The sequence below is a fragment of the Poeciliopsis prolifica genome, unplaced genomic scaffold (assembly GCF_027474105.1).
Source record: "Poeciliopsis prolifica strain line A6 unplaced genomic scaffold, Auburn_PproV2 SCAFFOLD130, whole genome shotgun sequence".
Classification (NCBI taxonomy): domain Eukaryota; kingdom Metazoa; phylum Chordata; class Actinopteri; order Cyprinodontiformes; family Poeciliidae; genus Poeciliopsis; species Poeciliopsis prolifica.
This window is the reverse complement of record NW_026562505.1, coordinates 448699-463313: the sequence shown is the minus strand read 5'-3', so window position 1 is coordinate 463313 and position 14615 is coordinate 448699. Positions and strand designations below refer to the sequence as shown.

The 14615-nt window shown below is 39.4% G+C and overlaps 1 protein-coding gene across 1 annotated transcript in view; it reads right to left on the bottom strand.

Annotated features, from left to right (window-relative positions):
* Window positions 1-14615, bottom strand: part of zfr (zinc finger RNA binding protein) — a 45968-nt gene that overhangs the window by 22921 nt on the left and 8432 nt on the right. Inside the window, 6 exon segments of the mRNA XM_055024834.1 lie at window positions 2402-2471; window positions 2474-2546; window positions 4633-4752; window positions 4861-5054; window positions 11606-11907; window positions 11997-12205. Of these exon segments, the coding sequence (XP_054880809.1) occupies window positions 2402-2471; window positions 2474-2546; window positions 4633-4752; window positions 4861-5054; window positions 11606-11907; window positions 11997-12205 (968 nt within the window).

Genomic DNA, 14615 nt, shown 5'->3' with positions numbered 1-14615 from the left:
ACACTACATTACTTGTTTGAGGCTGAGGCTGATACTTGGTGGTGTTTCATCTTTTGCACAAGTTCATCAAAGTTCGGGGTCAGGCTCTGAGCTGAGGAAATCCTCAGAACTGAGTAAAGGTGTTCAGCAGTAAGTCGACTTCTGTGTGATGTTTGTTCAGCTTCATTAATGAAAACAGTTGTTCACACAGGTATGTACTGCCAAACATAGACAACGTTTGAGCAGCCTGGGTGCGCAGCTGGGGCATTGTGTCCGGAAGGAAGCGCACAAACTCCGCAGCACCCACTGCTTTGTAATTTGCCTTCAGCGCATCATCGCATTGTAGCTCAATCAACTCCATTTGGAGGTTTGGCGGTGAGCTTTCCACATCAATGGCAAATGGATTGCTGAGCAGTGCAAACCTGTTTTTTGTGCTTCAAAGTCAGCAAATCGGTGTCGAAAGTCAGCAGCGAGTATACTAATTTTATCAGCAAATTCTGTGCTCGGGAAAATACTGGTAGATAGCTCATCTTTCATGGTCTGACAGCTTGGAAAGTGGCTCAAGTTTTCTTTCCGCATGTGTGCCTCCCACAGAGTCAGTTTGGTTTGAAACGCCTTCACTGTACTGTACATTTCAGAGATGACATGAGCCGACCCTGCAGTTGCAGGTTCATTGCGTTCAGGTGACTCGTAATGTCACACAGAAAAGCCATTTCACACAGAAACCTTTTGTCTCGGAGTTGTGTTGTGTCTTTCCCTTTGCTATCCAAGAACAAACAAATCTCCCCATGAAGCTCGAAACACCTGCGCAGCACCTTTCCCTGGCTTAGCCACCGCACCTCAGTGTGATAGGGCAAATCACCATGCTCCGTTTCTAACTCGCTCAGAAATGACTTAAACTGGCGGTGATTTAACCCTTTGGCTCTAATAAAGTTAACTGCGCATGTGATGGTGCTCATTACATCTTTCATTTTCAAGGCTTTACCACACAACGACCTTGGTGTATGATACAGTGATAAGCTGTTTAGCTCACGTGTGACGTTTTCCTTCTGCGTCTTCTCCCGTATCTTTGCCACCAGTCCACTCCTATGTCCACACATCGCAGGTGCTCCGTCTGTTGTCAGACCCACGAGTTTTTCCCAAGGCAGCTCCATCTCGTTTACACATCTTGAGACCTCCTCATACAAATCATGTCCCATAGTTGTGCCATGCATAGGACGTAGCGCTAACAACTCCTCTGTCACGTTTAGGCTGGAGTCCACTCCGCGGATGAAAACTGACAGCTGGGCAATGTCAGAAATGTCTGTGCTCTCGTCCACAGCCAGGGAATATGCGATGAAATCTTTTCCCTTTGTAACAAGCTGCTCTTTTAGATTGTCAGACAACAGGTCTACGCGATGAGCAATAGTATTTCTGCTCAGGCTGATGTTTGAAAAGAGCTGTCTTTTGTCTGGGCAAAGTTCGTCACAGACTTTAAGCAAACAGTTTTTGATGAAATCCCCCTCTGTAAATGGCCGGGCTGATTTAGCGATCTCCTCTGCTAAAATAAAACTGGGCCTTGACAACAGCCTCGCTTTGTGACTGGGCTTTTCTGAACAGACCCTGTCGAGATTTGAGGCCTCGTTTTAATTCCTCGACCTTCTGTAGCCTTTGTTCCATGTCCAGAATCTTGTTTTTGTCTTTGTGTTTTGTTTCATGATGCCGTCTCATATTAAACTCTTTCATCACCGCCACACTTTCTCCACAGAAGACACACAGGTTTTCCAGCTACCTCCGTGAACATGTACTCCAACTCCCACTTGTTTGAAACCCCCGGTTTTCACTGTCCACCTTTCGTTTTGCCATTGATGGGTATCTGTAAGATAACTTTTGCTGGTATGCTAATGACTGATGCTGAATGACTGCTGAATAAATTAAGGTCTCCCGCTATGCTCCGACTCGGCACGTCCCCGTTGCATTGTGGGAAATGTAGTATTCGTGCGTACATTATATCTGCGGGCCGGATCTAATAATAGATTAATATCATCACGGGGGCCAGGTAAAACCCTCTCGCGGGCCTGATGTGGCCCGCGGGCCTTGACTTTGACATATGTGCTATAGAGCAACAGCCTGGAGAATCTCGCGTCATAGCACTCGTCTTATGGTGCTGCCCAAACCAGTGAGGTGGAATGCATTTACCGATGCATATGGTAAACGATCCATACCACAACAGATGATATGGATCAGCTGTTGTGGGGCTGTCATAATTTTGTTACTCTGTTGACTCAAGGTTGGTTTTATCATCCATTCATCATCACAGAGGTGAACAACTAAAGATGTCATGACATCTAGGCATGACATTAGGTTATGTTGCTCAGACCCAAGTGAAGCACAATGATGTGCGTGTAGTGAGTTTCACAGCCAAAGCAGAACAAAACCATACCTCATTTCCATCCTCCAGCGCTCCTCTTCTTCTCTTCTTCTCCAGTACTCTTCTTTCTGCATCTGTTTCTCATCTTTTCTTCCTGAATCTTTCGGGCTCGGATGCTGGGCTTGACTTCTACCTGCAGATCGGGATTTACCTTCTTCTACAAAACATAAAAAAAAAAAAAAAAAGCTTAATGTTCTGCAGAATTTCCCCCAGTGCAGCTCGCCATGGCCCCTGCCCAGCCAAGCACTGCTTGTTTTTAGAAACATTAATAATGATGGAAAAAATATAGATTTTTCTCCTAATTAAATCCGGATTGAATTGCTCAGAGCGTTTCACTGGCAGAGCAAATGATAGTTTATGAATAAGTTTATAGTTTATGCATATCAAGCCGGAGGGCAGACCAATCACACAGGTGGCGCCTTTTGCCTTGCAAGCTGCCGCTGCTTGATCTCTGAAATTTACCTCAGTACGGATCGCGCGCTCCTCCTTTCACTCAAACTGGACACAGGCTGACCTGTATGGGTATTTATCAACCAACCCCTGTGTGGAATTATGTCTCTTTGAAGAAATCAAGGTCGGAGTTTAACCCTCTCAGGCTCAAATTACTTGAAAAGACTGGCTAAGTTGTTGCAAATCTGCAACACCTGCCCGGAGAGGGTTAACCCCACCGCGTTACCTGGTTGCTTAACTTAGACACGCTTTCAGAGGTCATGCTGAGGGAGCAGTGAGAATGATGTGACAATGTAAATGCCCCACAAAAAATTATGTGGGGCATTACATCTGAACACACTGCCCACTGTGTGGTTCTGTTTTCACTGTAAAGTTTAGGTATGTTCCCGTTTGGCCGGTGCATTAGTGATTAACAAACCAGCACTAACCTCATCACGCAGGTTCTGCCCGGTGAGGAGCTTTTGCACTTGCCTTCATGCTGGTTTTATAGTTTGTTTGTTTTTTTCTGATTTCTTTTTCTGGTTACACAATGCATGAAACTATTTTAAATGCTTTGTCCACTTAGTCAGCCATTGTTCATGTGCGCGGCTGTGCGGAGATCAGAAAAACTAGTTAGTTTAAACTAATGTTTAAACTAATAGTGAAATGTCACCTTGAGCAACTAATAATTAAGTTGCTCGAGGTAATTTATTAAAAACTCAGACACAAAATGGAAGAGCTACTAAAGCCAGATTTGCAGCATTAAATTAAATCCCCTGTTTGCAGAGCAGTAGATTTTAACTCATCACGCAGGGCCAGTCCAAGACTGTGGAAGGCCTTGAGCAGAATTTGATTCTCGAGCTCCTTTTACTGCTAAAAACATCAGTGCCTCTAACAACTTCTGTGTTCGATTTAGTAAAATCTGGAAGAGGGGGAGTAGTTTAATTGGCCAACCTAAGAAGAAACAAGTTATAATTTCAGTTTACTAATTTGTATTTGTGAACAAACAGAGCTCAAACTCAAAGATTAAACTCATAGCATCAGAGAGGAGCTATGGTAACCAAACAGTGTAAGTATGAATATTGTTCTTGAACTTATACAAACTAAACATGCGTGCTCCTTAAAATCTTATATTTAAATGTTAATTTTAAATATTTTAAGTTATGTATGCTGAAACAATTACATAAAATTTAGCAGCACTGATAACCTCAATAAACAAATGTTTCATTTGCATCTGTGGTCTGTGTTAAAATATCAGGCCTGGGGCCCTGAAGCCCTGGGGGGGCCTGATGGAGCAGCTGACTTAATTTGGATTAAACATAACTGCAAATAATTCATATTCATTTTAATTGTATTTTTTGATTTGATGTTTTTAAGACTAGTTGTGGGTTTAGGTGGCATTTAACTCGTGATTTTCCAGTAACATACAAGTACCCTGCACTATTTTTACTTTTCCTGTCTACTTAACATCTTTTAATACAAAACATAATGGACGACCTTGGCGTCCCGCATGCCCTGCTTCGGCACCCCGACCACCAGGCTTAAGTTTTCTGGTGGAAACCCTGCTGTGATCTGACCATACTTTGAGGCAGGCATGTCACTCAATGTTTTGGGAGGTATGGCTCAGTTGTTCCAATAACTTAAGTTACTGTTCTTGTAATTTGTTTGATGTGAACAAAATAGTTTCAAACTATCAATAGGCAATGCTTTTGTAGTCCTTAATAATCTTCAGACATTGAGTTCAATTTAATTCTCCAGGATTTTGCACAGATTGAAGGAAAATTTCACTGCAGCAAAGTTAGCCAGCCACCAACCTTATACTGGAGGCGATGCCTCCGTCCTTTCAGGTGCATTTCCTTTGCATTGGGATCGTTGAAGCTACATTCACACAGCTTGCAGTGAAAGCGAATGACTTTGCCTTCATCGTTTCTGACCTGCAAAAAAACATTCACAATATCTACTCAAAGCCAACCCAGATAAAAACCACAAGTGCGGGTTGGTTATCCATAACCAACCTACAGCATTTCTTTATAAACACCTACTTCTTCCACATAGTCATGACCAACAGGCTGGACGTCACTCTGCAAAGCAATAAGTGCCGATGTGGATAGAGAATCACAGAGATCAGCCTTAGCATCTGGGGAAGCAGAAGAGGGTGCGGCCGGCTTACAAGTATCGCCTTTGATTTCTTCTCTCATCTCCTCCATCTTTCCTGTTGTCTGTAATTTACTCCCAGCTGAAATTTACAAAACATCAAATATGAAATTGAATATCCAAACGTGAATACAATGCAAAAACATAAGAAATATTGTCAAAATTTATTTAATTACACTTCTTTATTTTAGTTATGTTTATACCGAGTTGTCAGAAATGGAAATTCCATAAATTATGAATTTACTGAAACAATGAAAGATACACATATTGGGAAGCAGGACATTTTGAACCAGCTCAGTCAGATCTTTTCTGGACTATTGCAAATAATTGGGAGGCAGGACAAGTGTGCATTATTATTTTTTAATCAGTGAGAATGCATAATGTCTTCACACTGATTCTTTTCATTTGAAAGACAATGTAGCGCATTCTTCTTAGAGGACACGGCATGCTCCTTCCAAAGCCCAACAGTTGACACTCGGTAATGTGGCTGCGGTATGTTCATATTGATGGTCTGTAACATTTCATACAATGTCACAGACCACTTTGAGTGACACCGCTCTCGGTTCTGTATGTGTACCTCTACCTCCAGGGATCCCAACCCCCAGCTTCCTCTGTTTTGCTGTTATGAAACATTCACAGAGAAAGCGCCACTTTTCTACAGACAGCCTCCTCTCTGAACAATGATGTTACAGTTTCTGTCCAGCAAATATTAAACATTCAGCAGTGTTATTTTTATAGGAGTTATTTAGGAAAGAACTGTACAAATGTACATAATTCCTCAACAAGTCAGATCAAAGTTCCTCAAAGAAATTCATTTCTCCTGCAGATACAAAAACCAGATAGTGGAAGAGAGTACTAGTAGAAAATAAATAAACATTGCTGTCTGAGCACACTTCTGCAAAAAGCACAGCAACAAACTTCTAACTAATCACAGAACATTTTACACAGAGCTGTGTGCAAATAGTTTGGCCCAGGCATGGTGTCGGCTTCAGGAAGAAGATGCCTCTCTGCGAACAAAATGACTCCGTTTTCGTCACACAACTACGTCAATGAAAGCCAATATCAGCACTTTGCCTTACAAAGAATGCATTCTCACTTCTGAAAATTCTCGCTACATTTTTCATTTCTTAAATACTTTGACGTTCTCCAACCTATTTCAACAATTCATTTCTCAAAATATTCATGCCTCTTCCTGGGGATCACGTGATCGAAATCCCCAATGGCAGCACAGTGAATAACTCCTTGGACAGTGTTCGAATTTTCCTTTTAAAATCCTTCTAAAAGCTGTAAGTAAGATATGACACTGTTATGTCTAAAGCTTCGTCTGTGAAATAGTAAGACATTTTTTCAAGACAAGACAGCCACCAAAACAACACCGAGTCCAACGTGCGGTGAGGACGCTAATATGGCTAGCATAGCTGACGTGTTGGAAGAGCTAAAGTCACTCCAGTCGGATTTCAGAGTCAAGCTGGATAGTATAGGATAGGAAAGACTGACTGGAACAGTGAGCGCTACGGCTAGATTCCTCTTATAAAGGAATCTGTCTTATGGGATGTGATACAAAGATTTTGTATACAGCACTCTGTCAAAGATTACATAAATACCTGCCCAAATTAATAATAGATCATCAACAAGAACTTATTCAAACAAGACAAGACTACCATAATGTAAGACAAGTTCTTAATGCATTGCATGAAAAACATAATTGTAAGGACACAGCGACGTTATTATTGGATGCACATCAAGTTTTTGATAGAATAGAGTGGAATAATCTGTTTGAAGTGCTCCCCAAATATGGACTTGGTGAAATTTTTCTAAAATGGATACGACTACTACATACTGATCCCACAGCACAAGTATTAACCAATAATAGCATGTCAAAACCTTTTAATTTACAACGGTCAACCAGACCAGAAGCAAAAGAACCTCTGGCGGTGGCTATTAGAGCAAATACAGGAATATCAGGTATTAGAATTGGAGGAAGAGATCATTCCATTTCCTTGTTTGCAGGTGACATCATATTTTTCATAAGTAATTTGAAGATCTGTATTCCCAATTTCCTAAATCTAATAAAAGAATTCAGTGAATTTTCAGGATATAAAATTAATAATTCTAAATCAGAGTTAATGTTTATTGTGGTTACCCCATTTAAAATTGCAAAAGGTTTTACATACTTGGACATTAAGATCACCCCATCCCTCAATGAAATAAGCACAGCAAATGATAATTTCCTTGTGGAAAAAGTCACAGAAATGTTAAATAGATGGTTAAATTCGTCTATACCCATGATAGGCTGAATAAATTTATTAAAAATGACAATCTTGCCCAAATGTTTGTACTATTTTCAAACAATTCCATTGCCACTGCCAGATTCATAATATGACAGTCTTAAACTATTTAATCAATTTATTTGGAGTAAGACTCTGACTCTGTCAGCAAGACTCTGTCTGAAGCTACTTTATTAGCCCTATGATAGAGGTGGACTTCAAGTCCCTAATCCCAGATGGTATTATATGGCTGGTGTCCAGCCTGGATAGACATTGAACAGCAATCTGTTCCAGATTTCTCCTTAAACACCTTCCTATATCTTTGGATATAAAGACACTAAAAAACCCACAAGAACCCTTTCTTAAAAAATACAATTATAACTTGGCATGCAGCACATAAACATATGCGTGACCGCCCAGAGCTATCACAATTTATCCCTTTGGGGTAATGAAAGGTTTAACCCAGGGAAAAATTATGGAGGATTTAAACTATGAAAAACCAAAGGCATTCAGATTTAAAGATTTATATGCTCATGGCATGTTGCTTACATTTGATCAGTTGTATAGAAGAGTATTTAAAACCCTCAAAACATTTTTTTTAAATAGTTACAGTTGAAAAAAATGTCATCAAAACTGAAACGAATAGTTGACATTCCACCAAAAATGAAAGAGGTGTGTGTTGGGACTAAAAAGGAGAAGGTTTTCTTTCGGTGTTCTATAATTTGTTGATGCTTTCCTCTAAGGCAGTGGTCCCCAAAGTCAGTCCTCGAGGGCCGGCATCTTGCATGTTTTAGTTCTCTCCCTGGTGGTAGTAACAACCTTTTCAATATGTCAATGTTCTTCTTAGGCCTTTTAACAAGCTTTCATTGGATCCAGGTGCATTAAACCAGGGAGAGAACTAAAACATGCAGGATGCCGGCCCTTGTGGCCGACTTTGGGCACCCCTGCTCCAAGGATTCAGCAATTGACAAGTTAGACGCTTGGAGAGAGACTTTCGGACATATAAATAAGGAAGAATGGAATCAGGCCTGTTTAAAAGCACAAAAACAAACGATAAACACAAGATTTAAACTTTTGCAATTTAAATGGCTCATGAGAACCTATATAACACCAGTTAGGCTTCATCATATGTCCAGTGATTTTTCAGATACTTGCACTAAATGCTTGTTTGAAAAAGGAACTTTTGTCAAACAAAAGTTCCTTTTGTTTGACAAAAGAACTGTGACGATGATGATGATGATAATAATAATAATAATGGAGGAACTGGGTTCCTGTCTAAGAAAGAAATTCAAATAATTTATTTGAATTATTTATTTGAAATCTTTATCCCGAAGTTACAGAACTCTGGTATTGATGATGCATTTTTAGACAAACTGATAGAGAGGATGCAATTGACAGAAGGCAAATGTCAGCACACCACATACACAGCCCATAAAAGATAATCAGTAAGACAACGTTAATCAAATAAATATTTCGCCTTTGCTTTTACCATTTATTCCGCGATGTGACGATCCAACTAAAACGCTGGATTTAACAGCGGAGGAAACAGCAGTAGTAGTGGGTACATTAGTAGTAGCAGATTCAGAAGTTTTAAAGGGATGTTATTGGGTGTCTATCTGAATTGTTTAAGGTGAAAGTCCCATTGGAGGTCAAAATCTGTGTTCTAGGAATATACCCAGTGGAATTTAAACAATCACAGAAAAACTAAATTGATAGACTCCAGACTTCTTCCAAGCCTGATGATCTATTGCTTTACGCTGGATGAAGCTGGACTCCCTGGACTCTGGAAGAAAGAAATTGCAAATTCGCTCAGACTGGAAAAACTAACATACACCGCCAATGGTAAACAATGGGACTTTGAGAATCTCTGGGAGCCATAAATGAGAATACATCCTACTTTGGACTATTTCTGAGTAATTATCGAGGGGTAAATAGTCATCTGACAGTTTTGATTGTGTCTGTTGTGTTGGTTGTCTGAATGGTTTAAAGGGCTGTTTTCCTGTTCAGTTTAATATCAACCTTAACAGACATAAACATGCAGTAAATTAATCGATTTTCAATTAGTTTTTTGCACCAAAGAGTTAATGATAATAAACAGGTTTTATTATTATAAAATACCATTAGTAAACCACTAGTTTACTAATGGGTACTTGGGGAATCTCATCTGTCCATGTATCAATCAACTCCAAACCATTTCTTTGTTCTGTCACAATTATCGATTTAATCCATTTTGATTATCAAGCTTCAAACTTTGCAAGGACTGACCTTTGCAAGTCCCATTGGGGGTCAAAATCTGTGTTCTAGGAATATACCCAGTGGAATTTAAACAATCACAGATAAAAACTAAATTGATAGACTCACACACACAAAGCCAGCAGGCCAGTAACCTTCAATTCATACTTGATGATGTCACGCCCACATTGACACATCCACCAGCAGGTGTCAAAGCTGAGCGCTCCTGTCATATCAATAATTACTTATTTCATTCATAAAGCTCTTTCGGAGTATCTGTGAAAATGTGTTTATTAATATTAACTCTTTGGTGCAAAACACTGATTGAAAATCGATTTATTTACTGCATGTTTAAGATGGAATAGCACTGAAAGCAGCTCTTTAAACCATTCAGACTATGAACACAACAGAGACACAATCAAAATTGTCAGATAGATGACTGGTTATCCACAATAACCAGCAGCAGAAATAGTACAAATAGTTTGGATGTTTCTCAATGGGGGCGTACCACCCCATGGGGTTGTTCAGAGGACGACAGGGGTGCTGGCGGAAAGTTTTACAAAAGCGGGGCACTTGGATTCCTTTGGAGCACGTTTGCTCAAAGATATACTTTTCACGTTATATGCCCAACAATACCAGTTTAGACTTTGAGCAACTTGCTAAAAATGTATGTGTAATACTAAAACATGTTTGGCTGCAACTGTATCGATGCAGCTATTCTTCTCTTCAGTGTTTCTTTTAGCTTCTTGGCGCATCTCTGCGCTCCTGCTAGGTCGCCACATCAGTTCAGCGTTACACCGGCTAATGATGTTGCTGTGATTCACTTGTGTGGTGTCTGATTCTCAAATATTTTATGTTTTATTGACGATTTTTGTACATACGTTTTTTTTCTGTTGTTTTACATCAGTCTGCTTTTCTCCATCGACATGCTCCCCAACTACTTGTTTGTTTGGGGTGAAAACAAACAAAGAAAAAAACTGATGCGCACATTGCGCAAAATTCTGAAACAGAACAAGGACGTAGAGTGGAGCAACAAACTAGATGTGAATCAGAACATAAACACATAGAATCTGACGCTAAACAGTGAAGAGTCAATATGAGTGGAAAATCAAAACCATGATCTGAAACGCATGATGATGAGGCGGCGCAGCAGATGAATGGCTTAATGAGTCAAGTTTACTGGTGGTGAGCATTAATAAAAAAACAACAAAATAAAACTAGTAACAGAAAAGAAACTGAAGAGGACATAACAAAAAGCCAAGAGAGGATAATAGTAATCAATGGAAATGGATGAAGAACAAAATTGAAGAATAAACTAAGAAACTAAAGTAAATACAGTGGAAAAAGCTGGTATGGCAAAGCCTTTCGTGCAATAATTAATACAGAGAGGACAGTATGGCAAAACAAACAACACTATTTTCAGATAAAGGTAAAATAATGTTCTTAAAGTGCCATGAGTTTTTTGAGACCACATCTACTAAAAAAATATATTTTCCAGACAATAACTGTAAGGACCTTATCACTTATTTATGTTTTTAATTAGAGTTTATTTGATATATTTATTTCATGTCAGTTTTAATGTCATGAGGCTGATGACTCCATGACACTTTCAAGTTCACTCATTGAGATTTAATTAAGAACCAGCCTTGTTCTTTGTAATTTCTGTCCAGCAAAACAATTTATATCTAAATCAAAAGTCAGGTCTATATGAAGACATAATCCATATTGCTATCCCATATTTGTATGGAATTAAAAGGACCCGAACCCTGCCTACTTTAACCTGAATGTCCATTCATTGCATTTTTCACAGACACCTGTAAAAATAATTTCTATTCACATGGATTTTTTTGCTGTCTGGGAAATTATTTTTGATGATAAATACAGAAACAACCCATAAAATCAAAACATCAACAATAGTGATATTAATATTAATAATAAAATAATATTCAGTTTCAAAGAATCCTACAAATTTTTTGATGGGGGTTGGTGAGGGATCTGGATAATGGCAACGGGGCACTGGCCCAAAAAAGGTTGACAAACACTGTTTTAAAGGAAATAGAATGTATATATTCATTGGTTCTCCTGAAGTGTAAATATTTTATCATTAAAGGCAAAATGAAGAAAGTTTACCTACCAACAAAATTAATCTTTGGAGTGTTGACTTTCTTGCCAGGTGCTGCAGAACTGGCAACAGAGAGACTGCTGGCCAGTGGATTCTTGGTAACCACACTGCTGCTGGTTATGTTGACAGCTTTCAGATAGGGGGCGCTAGAGCTGGAGGAAGAGTTGGAAGACAGACACAAAGCGCTGGAAGTGCTGGAACTGCTAAGGGAGGTCTTGCCAGTAGCAGAAGCACCTGAGGCTGATGTCTGAGCGATCATACTGGGCTCTGTGGAAGGAATGGGCTTTCCAAGTTTGGTATGGAGTTTTCACAACCTGCAAGAAGAATTCAGCATTTGAAATGAAGCTCTGTGTGAAACCTTTTCCAAGTTCGAAGTAGACAAAGTGTTGGTTAATGTCTCAACATCCAAACCTTCTGGTGCTTGGCTCCTCGAATATGGGCGGCATAAGCGTCAGCTCCAGTGCACGAAACATCACAAAGTTCACAGCGAAGCTGGTTCTGAGCGTTCCGAGCCAGCGTCCCTCCTGCAGTGCTGCTGCTGCTCCCCTGTGACACTTTCAGTGCTGCTTCCTTCTTCTTATGCTTCTGGCCTTCCAAATGCTCTTTATAAGTCTAATGGTGGTATGGAGAAAATGACTGGGAATGTTTATTTATTTATATTAGCATATTGACTGCACTGTTAACTGGGTGTATGCACTTATGGTTAAAAGTTTTTAGTTGTGACCAGAGATTCATCAATGTATCAATAAATTTCAATTAATGTAAATAACAAGACTCACAATATTAGCAAAAATTTTATATTTACTAGGCCTGTCATGATAAAATTAATTAAAACTATTGACCTTATTTAATTATCGGCTTTATCGTTTCTTCCGGACTTTTTCTCTTTCTATTGATGACATTGAATGAAGAAACTCCGGTGACCCTCCCTTCCTCATTTCCTTAGTGTAATGCCCATCGCACACGACACAATCTTAGAGCTGTCTGCCCATTGTCGGCCCATTTTCAAAACTTGAGAGACCACACATTAGCCGACAGAAATCCTAGGTATGACTGTTCGATTGGGTTCAATTGTGTCGTGTGGTGTCCAACAATGGGCACAAAATAATGACTACAAGTCCGGTTAACTAATTTTAAAACCAGGCATTGATCAATGCTTCACTACAATCTACCTGCAATGCATGTGGCTAGTGTCAGCGTAAAGTCCTGACTGAACGAGTGAAGAAGAGCTGAAAAGTTACCGAGTTTATCAACTGCGGTAGCAATTTTGCTCCAACTTCTCCCCTTGACGTTTACATATTCTTTGCACGAAATGTTGAATAAGCAGTCATGTTGTTTCCAGATATCATCACCGATGTCCGCTGGACTTGGGTTGCACCGTATCAGCTGTTTGGGATTTGCCTCCGTAATTTCCCCTCAGAAACCATAGAGGAGAATCCGTGCTTTCTGATTGGCTACCTGTCACATTCAACAGGCTGCGTTAACGCTCCCTGTTGGGGAAAACCCCTGATTTATATCGGAGCGACCATGATGATCTACCGAAATACACCACACTCTACAGGATGATCGGTTATGAAATCGCAAGCGACAATCTTAGAGAATGCCCGACATTCCAAGATCGTCCTAAGGGGAAAATCGGGGCAAAAAATTGTTTAAATAGAGATGCAACAGTTCACACTGTTGCAGCAGGTGGTCAGATATGCCCGTCTTCTCTATTTAAATCTAATGATTACTGAAGGGTAATATAGTATACAGACTTCATGATCTGCATTCTTTTGGTTGAGTGCAGTATTTATTTCCTCTTTGGCTTCATGTTGTTTAGGTTTAATTCAACTACGTTTTTTGTGAATGGAGACTGAGAATCCATTTTGTTTTTGGTTGTTTTATTTATTTTGTTTCAGTTCCAGTGTTAAATGTTCTTTTGAAAATAATGTGCATCTATTTTTGGCAGTAAATCACATGCATTATCACGTCATTTCCATTAAATCAGTTTAAAATGGTCTTCAAATAATATGATCATTTATCACAATAATTTTTGAAACAATCACTCAGCAGAATTTGTTATCGTGACAGGCCTAATATGTACTACTTTCTCCACTTTGTTCAATAAATGTCAGTAAATCCCTTGTGGAATTAGCAGGTGGAGAAAATTACTGGTACCCCTCAGTTAATGAAAGAAAAACCCACAATGGTCACAGAAATAACTTGAATCCGACAAGTTACAAAGGTAATAATGAATAAAACTTCGATGAAAATAAACAAAAGTCAGACATTCAAACATCCGTAAACAGAATTATTTAAAAAAAAAAACTATTTTGTTCTAAATAAAATAAGTCTTCTAAACTCAAACATCAACTTCAGTATTTCATCAACTCTGATCTTCCCAGAGTGGAACGCTGGAGAAGATTCTCAGCCACCTAAGTGCTTCAGACATTAAACAGAGGATGTTGACTGAGGATGACATTAAATTTTCCAACATCCACTCCCATTTCCCAGTTGCTTCATAAGTGACTATCGAAGTCACTAATATCATTGTCATTATTATGTTATTATTCTGATTTTACACCTGTTACTTCCAATCATATTCAGAACTGAAGAAGCCTTTTGGATCAGAGGTGAAACACATTCAAAAAACAATTAAAAAGTCTAAATGCCTTCTACTTGGGCATTTAGGAACCCGAAGTGAACTGCTACAAATTAAAAAAATAAGAACAAATCTGTTTCAAGCTACACAAGCCCACTCCTCGAACTAGTGTAGGTTGACAATTATTGTAAGTAGCACAAAAAGGGAATAAAAAGAGGCTTGTAAGAGAATAAAGAAATCTGTGCTGCAAAGTCACGGTGAAAGTTTCTTTCCAAGCTACGCCCACAACCGACCCTAGAAAATCCCACGTGGACCCAAGTCTCACAAACAAAGCCTCGCGGGCTTTGTTTCTATGTAAACCTGGGGTCTTCCACTTGGACTGATGGAGTGTTTCTGAGTCTATTGCTCTGCCGGATTTTCACCAAATATCAGCTACAA